General features: G+C 42.0%; 1 protein-coding gene across 1 annotated transcript in view; it reads left to right on the top strand.

Moving 5' to 3' along the window:
- Positions 1-17: 17 nt before the first annotated feature.
- The window catches only part of METAP1D (methionyl aminopeptidase type 1D, mitochondrial), a 77,442-nt gene continuing 56,551 nt past the window's right edge, over positions 18-20,908 (top strand). Inside the window, exon 1 of the mRNA XM_019522851.1 lies at positions 18-76. Coding sequence (XP_019378396.1) covers positions 37-76 — 40 coding nt within the window. The 5' untranslated portion in view covers positions 18-36. The remainder of the gene's footprint in view (positions 77-20,908) is intronic.

Raw genomic sequence — 20,908 nt, forward strand, 5'->3', positions numbered from 1 at the left:
GCCCGCCGCCACGTGACCCAGGCCCAGCTGTCCAAGATGGCGGCGCCCAGAGCTGTACGCACGCTGCGGCGCGGGGGTGAGTGCGCGCGGGCTCTGCGCTGAGGGAGCGGAGCGGGCCGGGGGGAGGCGCAGTCACGCTGCCCCCGGAGTGGCCCTCACACCCCTTCTTTTCCTGTCCCCCTCCCGCCCGGAGAGGGACTGCGCGTGGCAGGGGCGGTGACACAATAACACCCCCGCCTCTCCCCCGGAGAAAGACACTGACAAACTCAGGCAGCAAACCTTTCTGCTCCTGAGGCTACGTCTCACACGGGAACAACCTGAGTTTAACTGGAGAGAGAGAGTGTTGTGTGGTCTGCCTATCGCAGGAGGGAGTGTAATGTCCACAACAAAATCATGGACCTGTGGAGGAAAGACTTTAAGCATCACTGATTTTTCCAATCAGACCAACATGTGGTCACAGACCAACATTTCCTCACTGGCTGTCTAGCTTGAGAGACTTGACGGTCGTATCTACTGCCAACAATTAGAAAATTGTCAGACAGCTTGGAGGGATCTGTAGATAAGATTAGGTTCCTTTGGCAGGTCCTGGCTTTATCACCCCTTTACTTACCTCGCTTACATGGTTAAAACTGCCTCAGCCACAAGAACCTTGTCTGCACTGTCCCCTGTTGCTAACACCAACCTAGCCCTTTTACTTGTGAAGCTCCAGAGTAGATAAAGCAGTGTGGTTCTCAACCGTTTCAGACTCAACACACCCCTCATTAGACTCAAAGCACCCCTCCATAACCTGAGAATTGAGCAGCAAGCTATTTCTAAAATTTATTACAGTGCTCACCTCTTTGCAGAGGGGCCACACAGAGCACAGCCCTAAATCTATAGGCAGAAAAAAATATCTTCCTTTAGCCTTGGTGATGAAATGTACTTACATTTTTGAAAGCCTGTTAAATAATCTGTTACATCAAAAGAGCATTAATTATAACTGTGAAAAGCATCCTTAAACCTCACTCTGCATGCTTCCAATGAAAGCATAATGTTAATGTATACAGTTACTGTATAACAAAAGTTCAGTCTCTTGTCTCATGCCTGTTGTTCTGCTGTTGACTTCTCTTTTTGATTTTGTTCAACAGCTTTGAAGTAAGTTTAAAGTTTGAAAATATAAAAGCCTTTTCTTTATAGCTAGCAGCAAGCTTTATAGGCAAAAGGAGTTTTTGTGGTAAGTGGTGAAGGCTTCTGGTAGTAAAGAAATCTCCGTCTAATAGTGCAGTTGAACTCATATCCAGGAAGATTCTCAGTGCTTCTCCTTCAGAATCTAAACTTGAAAAATCTAAGTCCCAACAGCCAAGATCCTCCCTTTGTCACATGTCCTTTGAATAATTGTCTTGCCAGTCCCTCTTTTAGTTGGATGTGTCATCTGTGGTGTTCAATATCATGCACAATCCTTCTGTCCTGAGTCTCAAATGAACTGGGCTTTACTGTAGCAGCTCAGACCACCTTTCCTTAGAATTCAGAAGCTTCTAAAACTGGTAGTGTTTTCCAAGACTTCTAATCTAAAGCAGTGTCTCCCAACCTTTGTTAGACTGAAGGTACCATTTGCTAGACTCAGAGCACCCTTCGAGAAATGCCAGCTCTTGGCTGTCACTCATTTTTTGGCTATGGAAAAATACTAGAGTGGTTGTTCTGTAGCAAAGAACTCAGACCACAACTGTTCAGAAATGTTTTTGACGCTATAAAATCATATCTGAAATCTTTGGGTTTATCTTGTGAATCATGTTTAAGTGTTTGCACACCTAACAGTGCTAAAATTGCATGGTACCCTGCAGCACCCTTAAAAAGATCTCATAGCACCCCAGGGTGCTATGGCACACTTTCATTGAGAATCAGTGATCTAATGTGTCAAGTTCTTGTTTCAAGAGTTGTGCTTGTGACAGGGACCTCTAGAGCTGTTTTGCCTTGGTTTTTTCTTTTTCTTTAGGCTGCTTACAAATGTGAAAAAAACCCAGTGCTTTACTTTCAGCTTGGTGTGCCCCAACACCAAGTACAGCTCATGCCCAGAAGATGTATCATGTCAGTTTGACCCAGCTCACCCAATGCCTGTATAGATCACATGCTTCAGCTGGGCTTTTTGGTGCTTTTATCTAATAGCTGATTGAATTGGCTAATTGATATAAAAGAACCAAAAAGCTCCACTGAAGCACGTGATCTATACAGACTTTGGGCAAGTTGGGTCAAACTGACGTGCATCTCTTTGGTAAAGCTCTGGTTTTGGTTTGTTTTTTTCCCCACATCTGTAAGCAGCCTCTGTGATCTAAACTTGTATCTGTATCCATGTGTATTCCAAGTTATTAATTTTATGTTGGTAAGGTATTATACAGCCCTTGAGAGCTTCTATCTTATTCACTTTCCTTCTCAGTTCTGCATTTCCAGAAGTTTAGAAAGCAAAATCACAAAGGAGTTCATAAAATGTTGATGAGGCTAAATCAAATTTTCCCTGAATTGGACAGTGCAGTAATTTAATTTGAAAATACTGAAAGATGGAAAGAATTGAAATTAGATTGCCGTTGATCTAAGAAAACCCATTCCACCTAAATTGAGTATAAATTTCCTTTTTGTCAGTGTGTCTTAGTGATATAATTTCATATTTTTTGAACATTTTAATGTATGATTAAGAAGAGTGTTCCCAATGATGGAATCATTTCTAGGGACTGAGAAAATAAGCATATCTGAAAACCTTGGGGGTGGGAAATTTGCAAGTTGGGCAAATACCCTCTATTGGGTATTAAAAGGTCTTTGGCTAACTTTAGAAAAATCTACGTTTATTAAGTAAAAAGAAGGTGGATTATTTTGCTAAAATAACTGTTTTGTGTTCTAAAAGAAAGTGTGATGGGGAACTTAATCTAAGGGATCATACTTCACTGTTTGCAGACTTGCATTTCAAAATATGATTCAATACCAAGTGCAAGAGAACCACTTAAGAATATGAGTAATCTGCATGAATGGAGTTTGGTCAGAGCTGTGTTAAATGTGCCATTAAAAGTATTCAAAAGTACTATATTCAAAAGTATTCTTGCAAATAAGCTAAACTCAATTTTGCTGCAACCATGTTTGAACAATATTTAAGGCGAAGAGGAGACCTAATTGTATTTACCATTTTGAAAAGGAAAATTAAGAGACAGCCAAAACATTGAAACATAAAAATGGCATGCTGAGTTTGCACAGTATGCATTTACACATTAATATGGATTATATGATGTTACACTGGCTTCTAGGTGATCTAATTGCACATTGTGACAGTTTTCAAGTGTTAAAAATAATTGCACTGGTGACATTCCATTGCTAATAAAAAAAATAAAATCAAGGAATTACAAAAACCTACCTACATAAAGCAAACACAATCCAGAAGGGTCTATGACATAACAGTCCTCTTGTGGAAACTGATTTACTGATTGCAGACATATAAACCATTATAATGCAGAAGTTCCTCCATCTTTTGTGAACGTATTTCTGTCTTCAGAACTATGTAGTTGCTGGAAATATATTTATTTGGAAATTAAGTGAGAGTCCAAAATCAAATGGTCATAATCATGTGTGACTTCCTTACTCATGACATATTGAAGTAGCAAAAAAAAAAATTATAAGATTCCACTTTTAAATGGTTCCTTTACCATGGACCATGATAAGTGCTTCTGCTGTGTCTTATATTGTTTCTTTGTCTCTGATAATGAAACAAGGCTCTATAATATTGATACTGCAAATAATAGGCCACACTTTCAAAATTACATAATTGCAAATCTGTATCTGCATGTATATGTCCATAATATATTTATGTAACCATCCACCAGGCTTGTGTATACTGCGTAATTGCTTGTATATTTTGGCTATTGCTTGTACATTTGGTAGCTAAGTATGCATTCGGATACTGTACTCAGCTAGAATACTGGAGCAGTATTTGTCATCCCTTAAAAATAGTGATGAAGCCTGACCTCACCAAATTATTTTGGAATTGCCCTGCTTGCATGACTTGAGAGTTGTATAACAAACATGTCTGTAGTAAACCAAGTGCCTGTTTAATATCTGTGGGGAAAAAAAGACATTTTAGAAATGTTTGAGTTTTTCAGATCATGAATGGCATGTGCCCCCAGTGGTGGTGAAGCATGGCTATGCTGGCGGCAGCAGGAGCACAGAGCGCAGAGCTTCCACAGTGCTGCTGAGGGGTGGGGATGGTGAGCACCAACTAGGGATCGGTTACCACCCACTAGCAGCAGCGGCAGCAGCCAGGGGCGATCGTGGACCGCCCACAAGTGCCACTGGCAGTGTTGGCAGTAGGGTGGCGAGCAGCAACCGCCTGCAGGCACCATCGACAGCGTCGACACTGCCTTCTTGCAGGGGGTGTACTGCCATGCTCAGTAGGGTCACGTGCACCTGCATACACCCCCTACGCATCACCCCTGTTTCAGATTATTGATTTTTTAGTATTTATTATTATTTTATTATTCTTTATTTATTTTTGATCAAGCAAGGCTTCCTTAGTACCCCAAGTTAATCAATAACAATTTTTTCTGGGAGAAAACAAATAGGAAATTCATGTTATTGGCAAGTTTTAAAAAATAGTGTTTTGATGCATAGACTAGTACCTCAGAATTTGGCTTGGAGCAAGTGCTGAATGTCTTAGAGGACAAAATGATAATTTCTTGAAGTTCCTATGTTTGCCCCTCTCAGAATAGAAGTTTGAATTGGATTTAATATTCTTGTCCTTGGCCCTGGACTGATTATTGCTTGTCCTATGTCCCAGCGTAAAGTGATTTTAGTAAAAAATGACATATTTACAAGGAAAAAGAAAATGTTGTCTGGTAGGATGATCTTCAATGAAAAACTCAATCATTTGAAACTGCACAGAGGGTTAATAATATTTGATTAAATCCAGTGGGGAATGGATTAGTGTGTGTGTGCGCGCACACATTTGACATTTGATATGGTTCTGTCACTTATGAAAAACCTTTAAAAATACTTCTGGTATATTATGTTGGACTCTGCAGCATCTTTGCATGAACTGGTGTGTAGGCTTATAGCTTGGAGACAGAAAAATAAAGTCCCTACTACATGTCTCGTTTCTTCACATCTCTTGCTTTCAAAACTTGCTTGATTTCCAGAAACCCACCCCAAACCAGAACAAATCAACCTAGTCTCCTGGGTACAAGTCAGTTAAAACCTTTCCAGTTTCAGCCAGCTGGGAGGGAATAGGATTCATCCTACCACTTTGGAACCTCTCTTTTTACCAGCTTCTCATATCCGCATGTAACTCCACCCAGATCTGTGTAGTAGATGAGAACCCGGTAACTTTTTCCACAGCAGAGCACCTTTTTGTACTGTTGTGTATAATGCGATTTAGAATCTAAACATTATTCTGAATAATTAGAGGGATTAGCAGCATTGTAAGTAAATGCCTTCCTTGTGCTTAAATGATTCCCCGGTTTGTTTGTTACTGTAGACTCTTTCTAACTCACTCCATTAAATGCCTTTTCCTCCATCTTTCTTTTTATTGAGGAATTTGCTAAGTAACATGACCCTAGCTACAGCATGTTCAGGAAAGTAAATGACCTTCAAATGGCCCCTTCTTTTTCCTCTGCACCTCCACTTACAGCTTATAGCAGTCAACAGAAACGCATTCTGCTTGCAAGATCTGCTTCCAACTTTAGATTATATCTTCTGCTCCTCTTTTCCTATTTGTTTTTTACATTAAGTCACCTGGAATGTGAGTCTGGTCTTTCTTGCTTTGGCTGGAGGTACCCAAGCTTTTTTATTGTGTCATATAACATTCATAGCAAGGATGAGGGTGCTGAAACATTGACAGGGGCATGTGGGACCTGCAAATGGCGCTGTGTTGCACTTAGATGCTAAAACCAAAATCCTGGTGCTTGATACTTTTTTTAAGTGGCCTTTTGGCAAAGATCCCTGCCCCATAGAACTTGCAATCTAAATAGCCCTGACAAACAAAAAGGGGAGGATGAAGTATTACCTCTATTTTACAGATTTAGATATGGCAGTACAGAGATGTGTTAAGTCTTTGGCACTGGCAGAAATTGAACCTGATATCCAGAACCCACAACAATGCCTTACCCAAAAGGTCATCCTTCTAATCGCTGAAGATAAATGGGTGGCAAAGGAGCAGAGCTCTTAAGCAGTTGGACTAAACATCCATTTCACTGTCAGTTGTTGAACTTTCACTTTCTTCATTCTTTATCACTGAATAATTCTTCTCCATTTATCGTAGGGTTTTCTAAGCTAGAAAGGATTGGAATTTCTGATGGAATTCTACTCTTAGTATTTATATTTTAGCCTAAGATTGAAAACAGAATCTGTTTTATTCTTCACAGAGTGTTGTTTTACTTTCTGCTAGAGATGGGTCTTGGTTGGAAAGTACACATCAGAAGAGGAGTGTTCTTAAGTCAAGCCAGTCCTGAAGCTGCATGGACTGTTGGGGCACATTTGATGTAGTAATAACTTTCCTCCATTCCTCCCAGTCTTTTGCAGTCTTTGTACAATCAGTTTTAATCCCATCCATTTTTTGATGTTGGTGGTCCAGTTTGTCCTAGGTCTTCCCCTCCTTCGTCTGTCCGCAGCACCCTGCAGGACAGTGTTGGTAAGGGAGTCTTCTTAAAGTTCAAGAGTAGAGTCCAGAAGTTAGGTATGAGCCGGTCTTTGCTGTTTCCTTCTCACTGAGCTTGAATAATGAACTAGGTCATACCATGCCTTTTTTCTGTTTTGTTCCCTTAACCTAGCACAATCATGTTGGTTATATTTCCAGTATTATGATTAAATGAACAAACAGCTTTTTTATGATTATTATTATTTTAATCTAACTTTTGGACCTCAAGGAAATGGACTATGCCCCTTTAAACTACAGACCAGCTTTCTACATTTAGTTAAATTCATTTCTCCCTGGTCTTAACACTGAATTTCATTCATTAGTCCAGAAACTACTTGTAACAGACATAGGCAAAAATTATGCATACCAGAAGAGTTCTAAAATAGTGTGTCATGTACATTGTTTAGTTCTGGAAAAACAATACACTGTTTCATTCCAACAAAATTCCAAGTCCTTCTTGCACGCTATCAAGACTGATTCATTTGCATCAGTGCAGAAAACTAAGAATTCAGGATTAGGGGCAAAAAAGGCCAGTATTCCAGTTTGGATCTGAAGTGAAGTTTGCTCTACATGATAGAGTCTTTATGTTATCAGGTTCTCTTGCTCCCTCTGCACTGTGTGCTTAAAACTTTCAGCTTATTTTGAAGAATTTTTGGCTACATCTGAGCCAGTTAATAGCCTTTTCCTAGTTTGGGATTGTCTTTAGTGTCAAACCTAGCCATATAGGTTTTTAGATATATCAGACTTCTTCTGTCACCCACTGAAATTCAGAGGGGTTTGATTTGAAGTCCTGGTACTGGATTCTCTTGATTTTTGAGTAAATTAAAACCAAAGCCCACAAGTCCCAGTGTGAGTAGCATTAAGTCATAATTTTGTCGTCATGCCACAGACTAGATACTATTTTAAAAGCAGCAATGATTACTTCTCATGGTCTGTAACAAAGGACTTTTTTGTATTAAAACTATATATAGGCTCCATAGATGCATGCGATTTTCACGATTGTTATTGGGGTGGTATGAAAAAATTCAAGGGATCTATTTTCAGAGTGTTTAGAACTTAAATTCTTAGTGGAAAGAATTGGTAAGAGTAGCTCTTGTTGGCAGTTTAGGTATGCTGATGTGTTAGTGTTGGGCTGCTCACACTGCTGCTATTGCCTAAGCTTTGTATGAACAAAGACAACACATCGGTTGCTATTGCTGTCAGCCCAGCAGCTTTCACCAACATTAAAATTCAGTTGTTAAATATTTTGATGAAGCAGGGGGGAGCAGTCTGCTCAATTGCTTGTTTGCTTTTTCATCTCCCTTTCCCCTGCCAGTATACTGGGCTCTGTTCCTTGGTCGTTGTGGCGGTTGTAGGCATTTCCAATTACAGTAAATAGTGTTTGTATCTAACTTGCACATTTAGCCTAAATTTTATGATACTTATGTGAGAGAGTTGCTGAAAGTTCACAAAGTTGCCTATGCAGTGTATAGTCTAGTTTACAGTTACTGCATCCTGTAGAAAGAAACTGCTTGGATAAAGTAGCGTTTAAATTTCATTTTTTAATTTTCAGTTACGTATTTCTGGTAAGGTCTCTCGCCTCTCCTGTTACCTGGTGGCGCCTATATTTCATCGAGTTTAGACAAGCAGTCTACCTGGACTTAGGCCCAGATGAACTGTTGTAACTGATGAACATAATCCCTTTCTGTTAAGGAATCCAAGACCTATAGTACCAGGATTTCCAAGGGGAGTTGAAAGAAAACTGTTCAAGCATCAGCTCTTGCTTTGATTATTTTCTCTGTTGTTCCTACACAGAATCACCGTGTACCCTTGTGCTAGTGTACATTGCCACAAGGGAAACTTCTAAGTGGTTTGTTGGTGAAAAAGACTCTTTAAATATACAAGGAAAACAAAAATAATGAGCAAAGCACTCAGAAGAAAAGGTTACTCTGACATTTCTTGATAATTGCTTACTAATAAAGTGATCATTTATTTCATAAATAACAAAAGAATTCTTATAGTTTTATTATAATTGTGTTAATGTTTATCACATTATTAGCTAAATTCTACTATGGGAAATAATAGTAGTAACATTAATTTTTGGTGTTACATGTTTATTTCTTTAGTCTGCCTCATTCTATTTAGAATGGTACACCACTTAAATACACAAATAAATTACTTTAACTGGATAACATTATCTTGGTGGGTCTTTCATTAAAATTGTTTTTATGATTGCAGGGTAAGTGTTAATATTCAATCTAATTAAATGTAATTGCATTTCCTGTGTGATTTATTTTTAGCATGATTTAGCATGCATTTATTTTTTATCTAAAACTGGAAGTTGGTCAGACTTTTACAAGAAAAATATAGATTTAAGATGGCACAAACAGCAGCCAAAGTGAGGCCCATATTGTTTACAATGCACAAGTTAAAAACATTAAAAGAAAACTGTTCATTTTATGGGACACTTAATATCTATTTGACCTTCAACAACTGCCTCTTTCTTATTTTAAGCCTCCATTGTCTTGTTTTGCGATGGATTTTTTTCTTTACTGTTTTGGGTTTTCTTTTCAGTTTTTAAATTTAAAAAAGGATAATTTGAAGTTTTTTCTTTTATTCCTAAATCAGCTTTTCCGTCATGGTGGACTGGGCACCCAGACTCATTAATTTTTTTTTCTGTTGCATAAGTCTTAACCTATTGCTCCTTTTCCTTATCTTTTCCTATATTGCACAGTTCTACTGAGGCATATATAAGTTTTTTCCTGGTAGCTTGAGAAATATTGTGATGTATTTATAAGGTAACCTCTACTGGTAGAAAAATTGGTTTGGGGCCATTTTTGTTTTTGTGATATATATTTTTTCATTTTAAACTTGGGTCTTCTTTATCTCGGAAATCTCTATAGTGGGGAACCTGTGTAGTTGTAGCAGTGGTTCTCAACCTTTTTAGACTTAAGGCACCCTTCTATAACATTTACTAAATGAGCAGTATTCCATTCCAAAAAAGTAACTTTACCATGCTTACCTCTTTGTAGAGGGGCCAGGCAGGGATGAGCCTGAAGCTACTCTTATCTGCTTATCTTTTCACACCTGGCTTATCTCCTGTACCTTATGACATCCTTCAAAAATCTTGGGGTACCCCAGAGTGCTGCAGTATTATGGTTGATAATCATCGGCATATGGCATCACAGGAGTGAACTCTGAGAGAAAAGATGCTTATCAAACTACTTGAAAACTTTTACTTATGACCAATGGCTCACAAACATCTCAGAAAAAGCATGTCAGTGCTACATCTACTTCTGCCCCTTTGTTTAAGGTATGTCACAGAACTAGTTCAGTCTTGATGTTCCTGATGTCAACAATAAGTAGGATAAAAATATTTTCAGGCCTTTCTTTCTTATACAGTGATATGATGTTAATTGTAGTAAAACAATCTTTTTGCATGCCATCAGTAAGAGGGAGAGTTCTTATAACTTCTATATAAAGTTAGTCATTCTCATTCAAAATTGTTGATGATTACAGAAGGCTTGAGATATTAAAATGAGTCTATTACTGGTATTATGGGAGGACCTAGAAACCCCAGCTAAGGCTGAGGTGCTGTTGCACTAAATCCAAAGACTGTAGTACCTGCCCTAAAGTGTTGGGACATAAATGGTGGAACAAGGAATGGGGGTTCATAAAAAATGAATTGACCTGCCTGGAGGAAGACTCAGGTCTCTTGTTCTGTTCTAGCATCCTGTCCACTGGACCACACTGTTTATCTTCCTTTTCTGCTGATTTGTCTCAGTGGGCCTTAAAGATCCCATGGCATGTGTACTTGGCAAGGTCTTTTTACCTGTGTTATGTGCAAAGTGAGTGAAAGGTGTGATCTGAGCACAGGGCTAGGAACCAGACACTCTTGGATTCTGAGCCTGAATCTGACAATGCCTTGCCTTGGACATGTCATTTAACCTCTGTTTCTGTTTCTCCACCTACCAAACAGAGATGTTTATCTACCTCACAGGTGTGTTGTTGAGATTAATGAGTTGTTTATAAAGCACTTTGAAGATGAAAAGCCCTATAAAAAATGCTAAGTATTATTATGCATGAGCTCTTGAGTGTATAATGGTTGTTTCCCCGCACAGTGTTTAAAGCAATTTGTGACATCCCAAGTATGAAAGGCATCATATGAAATTAAAGTCTAGTTTCTGCTTTTCCCTTAAGGAAAAGTCACTCCGATTTTATGTTCATGGGTTTAACTTGGAATTACACCATATACCTGCCTCATTTGCTATTGATAGTAAAACTGTGAAAGTTCGATCATCTCATAAGAGGATCTGGCTTCATTCGGTTCCCTCCTCTCTCTCCTACCCTATCTGTTTCTTTCCTTCTAACATCTCAAATCTTTAATTTCCTTCCCTTTTGCTAAAACCTTCCTCCATGCTTTAACCAACCCTTGCCTTCACTAGTGTGATCTTTCCCTCCCTGACTAGCAAAGCTCCCTTTCAATCCAGTCTAATAGGCTACTACTAAACTTTCTCCCCCTCTAATCACTGGCATCAAATATATTCACTGCCTTCTTGTCACATTCTGCAGCCTGCCTCTCATACCCTTTGCTGCACCAAGCCCTCCCTTTTACTTTCTTCCACTCATGCTTTTGTGACTTCTTCTGTGATGCTTCTTGCTTTGGAAGCAAGCTTCATCTTCTTTTAGTGCATAAAACAATCACCTTTACTTCTTTTAAACCCCTCCATCTCGCATACAATAATCTCATGACATGCCTACAATCTGTGAAGCAAACAAAAATGCCAAAATAAGAAGCAAGGGTGTTTTTGGTGATACTTTTTGTTGGACTAACAGTGTAATTGGGAGAGATGTTAGCTAAACTTTCAGGAACAAAGTATCATTCCTCAGATTTGGGAAAGAAAAAGATACAGTCAAAGTTAAATACTCTCTCTCTCAATAAAAGATAGCACAAAAATACCCCTTGCTCTTCTCATCTTTCCAGGACCATCACAGTTATAACACCCCAACCCTACTACAAATAAGAAGCAAGATTTACTGTTTTTGAAATTGGACTATCCTGTTCTTGAATATCTATCTAGTGCAGGGGTAGTCAACCTGTAACACAGGCTTCACAGGTGGCACGGGCATCTTGTGTGTGTGACACACAGCAGATTAAGGTGGGAATCAACAGCACAGCAACAGATAGAGCAAGAAGCATAAAGCAGCACAAGAGATCAAGCATGGTGCAAAGTATTGGGACTAGAAGGCATAGCAGCAGATCGGGTAGAGAGCAGAAAACAGAGTAGCATATTGGTCAGAGGAAGGGGATCAGAATGATACTGATGGAGAGTGGGAGCTAATTTGTGGCATGCTTGCGAAAAAGGTTGGCCCCCACTGATCAAGTGTTATCGGTATCTGCACTGTGGTCTGTCCAGTTTAAATGAAGAATTTCTCCTCAGTTTAAAAACATCTACCAAACTTTTGTAAGATCTTACAGGATTAGGATGAAGGTATAAAAGGAACTAATTCCCCAATCTTGCAATGATTTATACCAAGGGTTATCAACTGGGGGTACTTAAGAAGGCCTTAGAGCAGGGGTGGGCAATTATTTCGGGTGGGGGCCACTTACCCAGTTTTGGCTGGCTGTCATGGGCTGCATGGGTAGCCCCGCCCCTTGACAGGTGCCCTGCCCCCGCTCACCATTTTGGGACCAATGTCCCAATGTTTTGGGACCAATGTCCCAGGGCCAGCACCGGAGGGGCCCAAAGTGGGGCACAGGCTGGCAGGGGTCTGTGGAGCCAGGCTGGGCTGCACCAGCAGGGAGAGGGGGGAGCTGGCCCAGCTCTATAGAGCCTCTGCTGACTCGGACCCCGCGCTCCTGCCACCCTGCTCTAGGCCCTGCTGGCACTAGGCCCGGGACACCAGTGCGGGCCCCGTGCTCCCACTGGCTCCCACACCTGCTCACTCCCAGTGCCTCCCAGCCCCGCAGTACAAGTGGGAGGCAGCACACAGCCCTGACCCCTGCTCGCCGGGAGGGAAGAAGCTGGTGCTAAGCGTGGGGAAAAGTGGCCCCTCACCTGCCCCGTGGCCAGCACTTCCTGCTGCAGGCACTCGCAGCCCACGCGGGACTATTTGGAGCAGCCACAGGCAGCCCCATGTGGGCTGCCAGTGGCTACAGCACAGGGAACCAGCCACAGGGCAAGTGAGGGTCTGCTTTTTCCCACGCTCAGCACCAGCTTGTAACCTGCCCCTGCTGCCAACCTGGGCCCTGCCAGCTCTGGGCTCGCATGTGGCGGCTGTGCATGGCAGCAGCAGCTGTGGCCCCCCTGCTTGCCGCACTGGGCAGTGTTTGCTGCTGCTGCCCACCCGGAGCTCATGCGCTGGGCAGCCCACAGGCAACAGTGGCAAACACTGCCTGGCATGGCAGTTGGGGAGGCCACAGCTGCTGCTGCCGTGGCCCCAACGGGTGAGCCCAGAGCTGGCACAGGGCCCAGGCTGGCAGTGAGGTCGGGTTTCAAGCTGGTGCTGAGCGCAGGGGGGGAAAAGTGGCCCCTTGACCACCCTGTACCTGATACCCCTTGCTGCGGCCACTCACAGCCTGCGTGGGGTTTCCTGTGCCTGCTGAAGACAGCCCTGTGCAGGCTGTGAGCAGCTACAGTGTGAGGAGCTGGCCATTGGCTGGGCGAGGGGCTGCTTTCCTCCGCACCAGGAAGGAGCAGGGAAGGAGCCTGGGGAAAAGCTGAGCATAGGGTGGAAAAGCAGCCCCTCACGTGCCCCGTGGCCGGCGCTCCCTGCTGCAGCTGCTCACAGCCCGCGGGGCTGTCCAGAGCAAGCACAGGCAGCCCCATGCGGGCTGCAAGCGGCTGCAGTGTGGGGGAGGGTCCGCTTCCCCCCCCTGCACCCAGCTTTTCCCAGGGATACTTTTCCCCGGGCTCCTTCCCTGTCCAGGGTCCTCCCCTGCCGTTTCCCCCACCCTTCCCCCTTACCTGCAGTCAGCCATGTGGTTTCAGGCCAGTAGCCCTGGCTGGGGCTTCCAGCTGGTGCGGGGTCCAGGCGGGCCTTGCCGTTGTGGGAGCCCACCGGGCTTCCCCTGGGTCCTACTGCCCTTGGTTCCTGTCATTTTTGGTTCCTGTCATTAAATTTCTAAATTTTTTAGGGGCTCCGTGGGCCGGATAGAATGGTCTCCCGGTCCAGATGCAGCCTGCGAGCCATATTTTGCTCACTTCTGCCCCAGAGGATACCCGCCGGTGGGCAGGGATGGAGCACTGCTGCGCAGGTGCCACCTATCCAGCTGGATGCGCAGGGTGAGGGAAGCTCGCACGCGGTAACTGCTGCCACTCCAAATTTGGCTGCACGCCACCCCCACACTGCATTTTGCTGCCTCCCACCCCTGCATCCGGCTGTGTGCCCCACTTGCTCTGCATCTGGCTGCTGGGGATACACTGATCCAAAAAGGTTGAAAACCCCTAACTTATGCTCATCTGTAATTAATGAAAGTAGTCCCATTGGCTTCAGTAAGATGTTGCAGATAGGCAGGGTAATATGCATGCATAAAATGCGTGACTGAAATGCAAGAGAAAGACAAATGATATGAGTCCTGCTCAGATTGTTTGGGGATTGCAGGTATATGAGGGTGCTGCCTGTGGTTTTGTTACTATAAATGTGATAAAATGTGTCAGAATTGTTTGATCTCAGTTTGTGCTTTGTCTCTCTCAAACTAAGATAAATATATCAAAACACACACATATATACTTGTTAGAGATATAAAGTAAATGCACACATATATACACAATTTGGTTAACCTAGAAGTAGGGACCTACTTAAATTGTGATTTTGCAAATTTTGCAGAAATGACAAAATCGGGCAATATCTGTGAAATCCATGAGGAAAAAAGTGTTGAAAATAAAATGCTGGCTCCCCAGTGGGAGCCAGTAGTCCTCCTGGCTGCTCAGCCTGTCAGGGGCAAAGGGTAGGATGGGGGGTGGGGGTGGGGGTGGCTGGCATGATGTGGAGCAGGCAAGATGGCTGCCACCTCTCACCATTGAGTGGCTGAGGGGGCTGCCTGCCACCAATCAGCGGTGAGGGGCATGGCCACATGAGGGACAGCCCTCTTGGCCAAGCAATGGTGAGGGTAGGGCCATATGACGGACAGTCCTCTTAACCAATCAGCAACAGGGGTTGGGCGACCATGGCCATTCAGTCAATCAGAGGCCTTGGGGCACTGCAGTAACCCCACGAAAATGGTGGCCGGCCCTGCAATCTGTCCGTGAAATCGGCCGCCTTCCTCCTTGAGTTGGGTAGACCCCTCTCTATAAAGTGCTAATCTACACTGCCTTCTACTGATCTTAGTTTGCCATATTTTAATACTGTTTTTAAATTATATACAATAATAACCATCCTTGGAATACCATTTACTAAATGTCAGTTATATAGGTAAAGTGTCCTTATTTACGAATGCCTATAGTAGTGAGGCATTGCTGGGAAGGTTGGTAGCCATTAAATTGATAAAAACAGTTTGGACACACCTGAAAAACAACTTTATTATTGATATTTAAGATTAAACATGTGAGATGACAGCATATGACTAAATATTTTACATAGAAAAAATAAAAATTGAAAATTTCTTTGCCTGTTTTGTCAGATGATGAGTTCCCCAAAATATTCTTCATTTATAGCAGTTGTCTCTTTCCAAAGTGATAACCTTCTTTTACAGATAGTTTCCAATCTATAAAAAAGGGGGAAACAGAATCCAATTATTTAAAAACTTGCCATTTATTTTGTGGAAATCTTAGAATTAGAGGATTTTATATAATCATTGGATATGATATGGTAAATTAATCCTGTAGCATTATAGGGCAGTAGAAGTTTTATGGATGTTTTGATTGTTCTTGATTTATAAGAGAAATAAACTTCTGCTTTAATTGTTTTATAAAGTGTCCAGTTTCTAGTCCTTATACTTTCTTTGTATATAAACTTAAGTCACCTTTATCAAGAGTACTAGGAAATGTTATTTCAAAGCATACTTTGTACCACATAGGACTGCGACAGTCATGAATATTATTTAAGCTGAAATATTAATATTTATGGCATATCAAATGTTCTCAAATGAAATTTGCTGTACTCTTTGGATTAGATATGGATATTTAAGTGTGCTGTGCATATTTAAATGTAAGTGAAGTTTTGCATTGTGTGGTGTTTAAAGTTGTAAAATCCAACAAAGATAATGGTGGGTAAAAAAGCCTGTTTTCATAATGTTAGTCCCTCTATGTAGTACTGAGTTTGCTAATGATCAAGAAACAGATTGAGAATAGAAGAAGCAATTGTATTCTCCCAAACTCTGCCCTTGGAAGTCACAAAAATGAGATATTGTTCATAGGGAACAGTACAAATACTCAAAGTCTGATTGATTTGTTACGTAGCTAACTCTTGGTGGGGCTTCAAGTGTGCCCATAAGCTCCATGGGTCTGACTCCTTGGACTGAGTTTGTTCTTGACCCAGGGAAAGGAGGAATCAGTGGTACATTGCAGATCCCTTCAAGTTCAGCACAAGAATGAGATGCTGGTCACAGTAAATTGTGCAGGTCTGTGGTCCCACTGCTGTCTTACAGAGAAATGAAACAGCAACCAGTAGTGGTGTTTCAAATCATTATTATCCCTGAGCTTCTGAGTTGATGCCTCTGGGAATGTGAATGAGGCAGGTCCCACCTAAGAACGGGATAATCAGGGACATAGTGTTTTACATGCATCACACAAGAAAATTGAGATCCTAATTTGAGAAATATTGGAGTTTTGAAAAGTTCTGCTAAAAAATTTGGACTGAAATGTCATGGCCATTGCCATTATTTTGAGTAATTACTATCTTTAGGTAAATGCTGATGGCCTCAAATATGAAATTTACTGCCATATTTTAAAGGTTTTTACTGTACCTGTTTATAAAAGTTAGAGTTTGTAGTTAACATTACAGTGGGTTAAAAGTAAGGATGTAAGGGTTATGCTCAGACTTCCAAACTGGATTTGGTACAATGTTTCTGATCACTCCCACTGCTCCCTCATACCTCTTCTTTGCAGCGTGGACAGATCTGTTGATTTTCCAGACCACACAATAAAAATATATGGCAAAAGAGGTATTGTATAATAATTTACTGAATTAACTTATTTTTTTGACATTTTGGTGTCTGAGGGAGTTGAGACCTGCCAATATGCAGGGTTCCGTTTTGCCTTTATCGATACAAGTTGGATTTGTATGGCCACTTTCAGGCATCGTATTGTCAAAGTCCTTACGCAGAGATAATCCAAAGCTCCAGAGTAGAGTGTGTTGAGAAATGAGCAAGAGCCAGTTTGCAAATGGCAGATGTCTGGTTCTGGTTAGGCTTTATCATTTGTGGAAGTTGTGAGCCTGAGAGTGCAAGCCATCACCCCAGTTCTCATGCCTCTGTATCCAGTCTTTAAATAGACTCTACTACATTATGAATCATACCTGGACAGTTGCAGAAATATTTAGTGTGAGACTTAATTGAACTGATTTTTCAATTTAAATATATTACAGTAGTATTGCCAGTGCTGCTCAGGCCACCATTAAAACTGAAAGATGTTTAGATTTTATGTCACAAGTCTACAACATTGATAAAGCCTATACCAAAGCAAGGTTTTCAGACACTTCTTAAAGTGTAATCCAGAGGTGTGACTGCAGCTTGTGTAGACATACCAATTTAATTAGATTTGGTACGTCTGGTTAGTTCAGGTACTGATAGCAGTGTAGCACCAGTTTCAATGACAGTCCTCATCCAGGGTCGTGGCCAGGCTTGTGTAGTCCTTCCTGAAGGCTTGTGCATCTTTGTCTAGACTGTGACTGGGAACCAAACCAGTTAATTTAAAACTAGTTCAGGGTATGTTTACACAAGCTGTACTCATCTCTCTGGGCTGCTCTAAAATCATACGTTTAGCCCTGATTATGCAATTATGATCATTGTGGAGAGAGTACCAAATTATTAACTCAAGTAGCAGGAGTCATGACTGCTACAGCCTTCAAGGTTAGTAGAAAGGTAATCTTGCTCCAGGGGCATTAGGTTTGTGCTATATATATAATAGGCAAAACTACCCTGCCTTCTATTTGATGTCAGACTAACATGGCTAACTACATTGCCTTGCTGATTGGGCAAGCTTTGTGCCTGGGCTATTTCTAGGTTTGATTTCCCACCTCCGGTTATGCAGTTATGCCACCAGCCCTTCCATACTTAAAGAAGCTTTGATGTTCCTTCTGTTTTAAAAAAATGGGGGGGGTATGTTCAATCCAGTGTGAGACTATACCCAAGTTTGGAAATGGGGTTAAGACATCCTGGATCTCTCTGCACTGTCAGGCAAAGTCAGAAGGTCCTGCTGGGGAATAAGCAAAGCTTCTAACCAACCACAGATACTTATAAATGTTTTCCTCATTCCTAGTGCTTTATGAATGCAGCCTATTCTCTAGGAAGATCTAGGCAGCTATAGCTAACCCTCCCACATGGAATGATTTTGTTTTACATGTTGGACTTGCATAAAGTCAAATGTGACCTTGTATGAACTGCTCATTTTCTAGTGGTTCTCAACTTTTTTTCAATACAGGACTTCCCTCTCACTTAGCAAAGTCAAAAGGGCATAGAGATTGCGACTGGCTCCCAGTTATGTTACCCACACTCATGTACACAGTGGAATAAATATGCCTTACTGCTGCTGGATATAAAACACATGCCCTTTTGGTACATACTTGAATGGAAATTTTTTTGGCAAAATCCTACTGCCTTTCACTTAACATTTCTGGGAGTGGCATCCATTTTTTCAGATTTATCCATGCTCCACTATTATGCAACAGCAGGGTTCACAAAAATAGATCTGTCTCTAGAACTTTTTCTAAACAGCAGCAGTTCTGTCTGCTCCAAATCATTTGAAGCCCCTTGACTGTCCAGACTTTCTATCCATTGCAAATGCAGGTTCTAGTGCGTACCCTGAATGCTGTCAGTCAAACCACATAAAAACAGTGTTGAGATCTGTCTGTAGTCCCTGGCTGCTGGTCACAGACCATCTGCATCTCCAGCGGGCAGTGCTGCAACTCTGAATACTTGCTAGGATCCTGCAAGCCTGTAACAAAAGTAAATAAGAGTTAAGATAAGCCTTAACTGTCACCCTTCCACAAATGCCTGAAACACTTAAGGTTAATGCTCCTGAGCAGTTCATATGGTGATAATTGGATACTCATTGTTCTGTGACCTAAATTCTGAATTCATGTGCTAGAACCCAGTATTGCAGTAGAGGCAGCTGTGCTTTTAAAAGAAGGTGTGCCATAGTCTCTGTAGAAAGACGATCAACAAGGATTAGCCCTTATTTTCTGGACAGCATCATATTCATTCCTGCTTAGAGGTTTGCTATTGGTGTTGGATCCTGCTCAAATAGGAGAAAGTGGGCCCTACAGATATATATGGTTGAATCCCTAGGGAACCTCTGATGTCATACCTGTTCTGTCTGGTTTAAAATCAGATGGGTAGGAGCAAAACATACCCAATCCAGCAAAATGCATTGTGAGTAGAACCTGTGACCACAACCACCACATGACGCTTCTCCAGAAGGCTGCAGGTAGCCTGGGGAATGTAGGTGTTCTGAGCATATATTCACAAGAGTGTTACAGTGAGGAAGAACTTCCATGGGTCTTACTTGAGCCTGTGGATCTGTATCCAACCTTGAAGAAGACTATGCAATTAGAAACCACTGTGTGGTTGTTACTGACTGCTAAGTGTGCGTCAAGAGAAGCATCCTCTGGAAAGGTTGGAAGTTTGGGTATGAGCAGTTCTGCCCTACCGGCTAGTGCAACTGTCCTGTGCAGTCTGTTCTTTAGGTGCAGGTGCTGGCAGCTCATGATTTGAGTTTCAACAAAACAAAATTGAAAAATTGTGATTGGTGACTTGTACATTTTTCTAGAACAGCAGCTGCTTTATTAGTCAGCTGTCTTTCACTTGGTAGGGGTCTAGAGGAGCTATGGCACCCTGCTGACTTCTGGATTTGTTCACTTAAAAATAAGATAAAGTATTGTCAGTGCTGCTAACTCCAGGAACATGCTTTGCAAATTGAGAAATAATATGCCACAGCCGTCTTAACACAAGAGTTCACAATAATGTGTCTACTGGCTGACCTGTGCCCAAGAGAAATTCCAGGACTGGCAGGTGATAAAACACAGTCCAATTCACACAAAAGAATTATGCTGATTCCTCTTCGATGCTGCTAACACCTTGAAAAAACTTAGGTTCATGTCTAAATCTCAGGTTGTTACTTTGGCTACTGTTTGGTGTACTATTTACCCTCAAAAGAAGAGCTCATAGAGGCATCACACTGTTTACGTGTCTGTTTAGGTCTTGGGTTCTCTCCACTCTGGTGATATCTCATTAAATTTGGTCAGGATTATAATCCACACTAAACGCCCTCTCATTCCTGTGGTCATCCTAATAAGAGGGTGTGGAAACTACATGAAGACAATAGCTAAACATCTGCCCTGAGAAAACAATGTTGCAAGGGAAGTTGATCTGTTAGAGCAGCGTTTCTCAACCTGTGGGTCATGACCCAAAAGTGGGTCACAAGAATATATGAATAGGTCATGAATAAACTTTAAAAATGGATCAACAACCTTTAAAAATAGATTCCCCTTTAAGGGAGAAAAACGTGGGAAACTGTGACTTTTCCCTTGCAAGCTGGCAGAGTTCCAGCTTGCAGGGGACTGTTTGGGCCTCCCTTTGCCACACCCCCCCTTCTGCCCCACAGTGGTGGGCTGGGGCCTGGGGGCAGAGGGCAGTGTGTTTGAGGGGCATTGGGTTGGGACTAGCCATCAATGTTTACAAATGGGTCCTGGCACAAAAAATGTTGAGAACCACTGTGTTAGAGAACTGGTTGTAGCCACTAGAGGATAATCTTTAGCATCTATGGAATGGATGCTGGAGCTAGAGCTGGAGCTGGAAAAAAGCACCACCATATGCAATTCAATTAGAGGTGCATGAATCCATTGGTCCTATAACAGATTGACACCAATATAAAGAAAATCGACAGTGTCGCCAATTGGCCTTTTTTAGCTGATGTGGCTGATAATGTTGCCAATAAATGCCCCGTGCAGTGCAGCATGCAGGCAGCCAGGAGTGCAGCCCAGTAGGCTGAAGAGCAGCCAGGTCTGGCTGGTAAGTCTGTTGTGGTGGAAGGGGTGAAGGGGAAGGGAAAGAGAGTGGGAGGGACAGATCAAGACCACACTGTGAGGGAGGGAGTGGAGCTGGCGGCAAAAGCAGGCATGGGACAG

Source organism: Gavialis gangeticus, unplaced genomic scaffold (genome assembly GCF_001723915.1).
Source record: "Gavialis gangeticus isolate Ggan-Ray unplaced genomic scaffold, GavGan_comp1, whole genome shotgun sequence".
Classification (NCBI taxonomy): domain Eukaryota; kingdom Metazoa; phylum Chordata; order Crocodylia; family Gavialidae; genus Gavialis; species Gavialis gangeticus.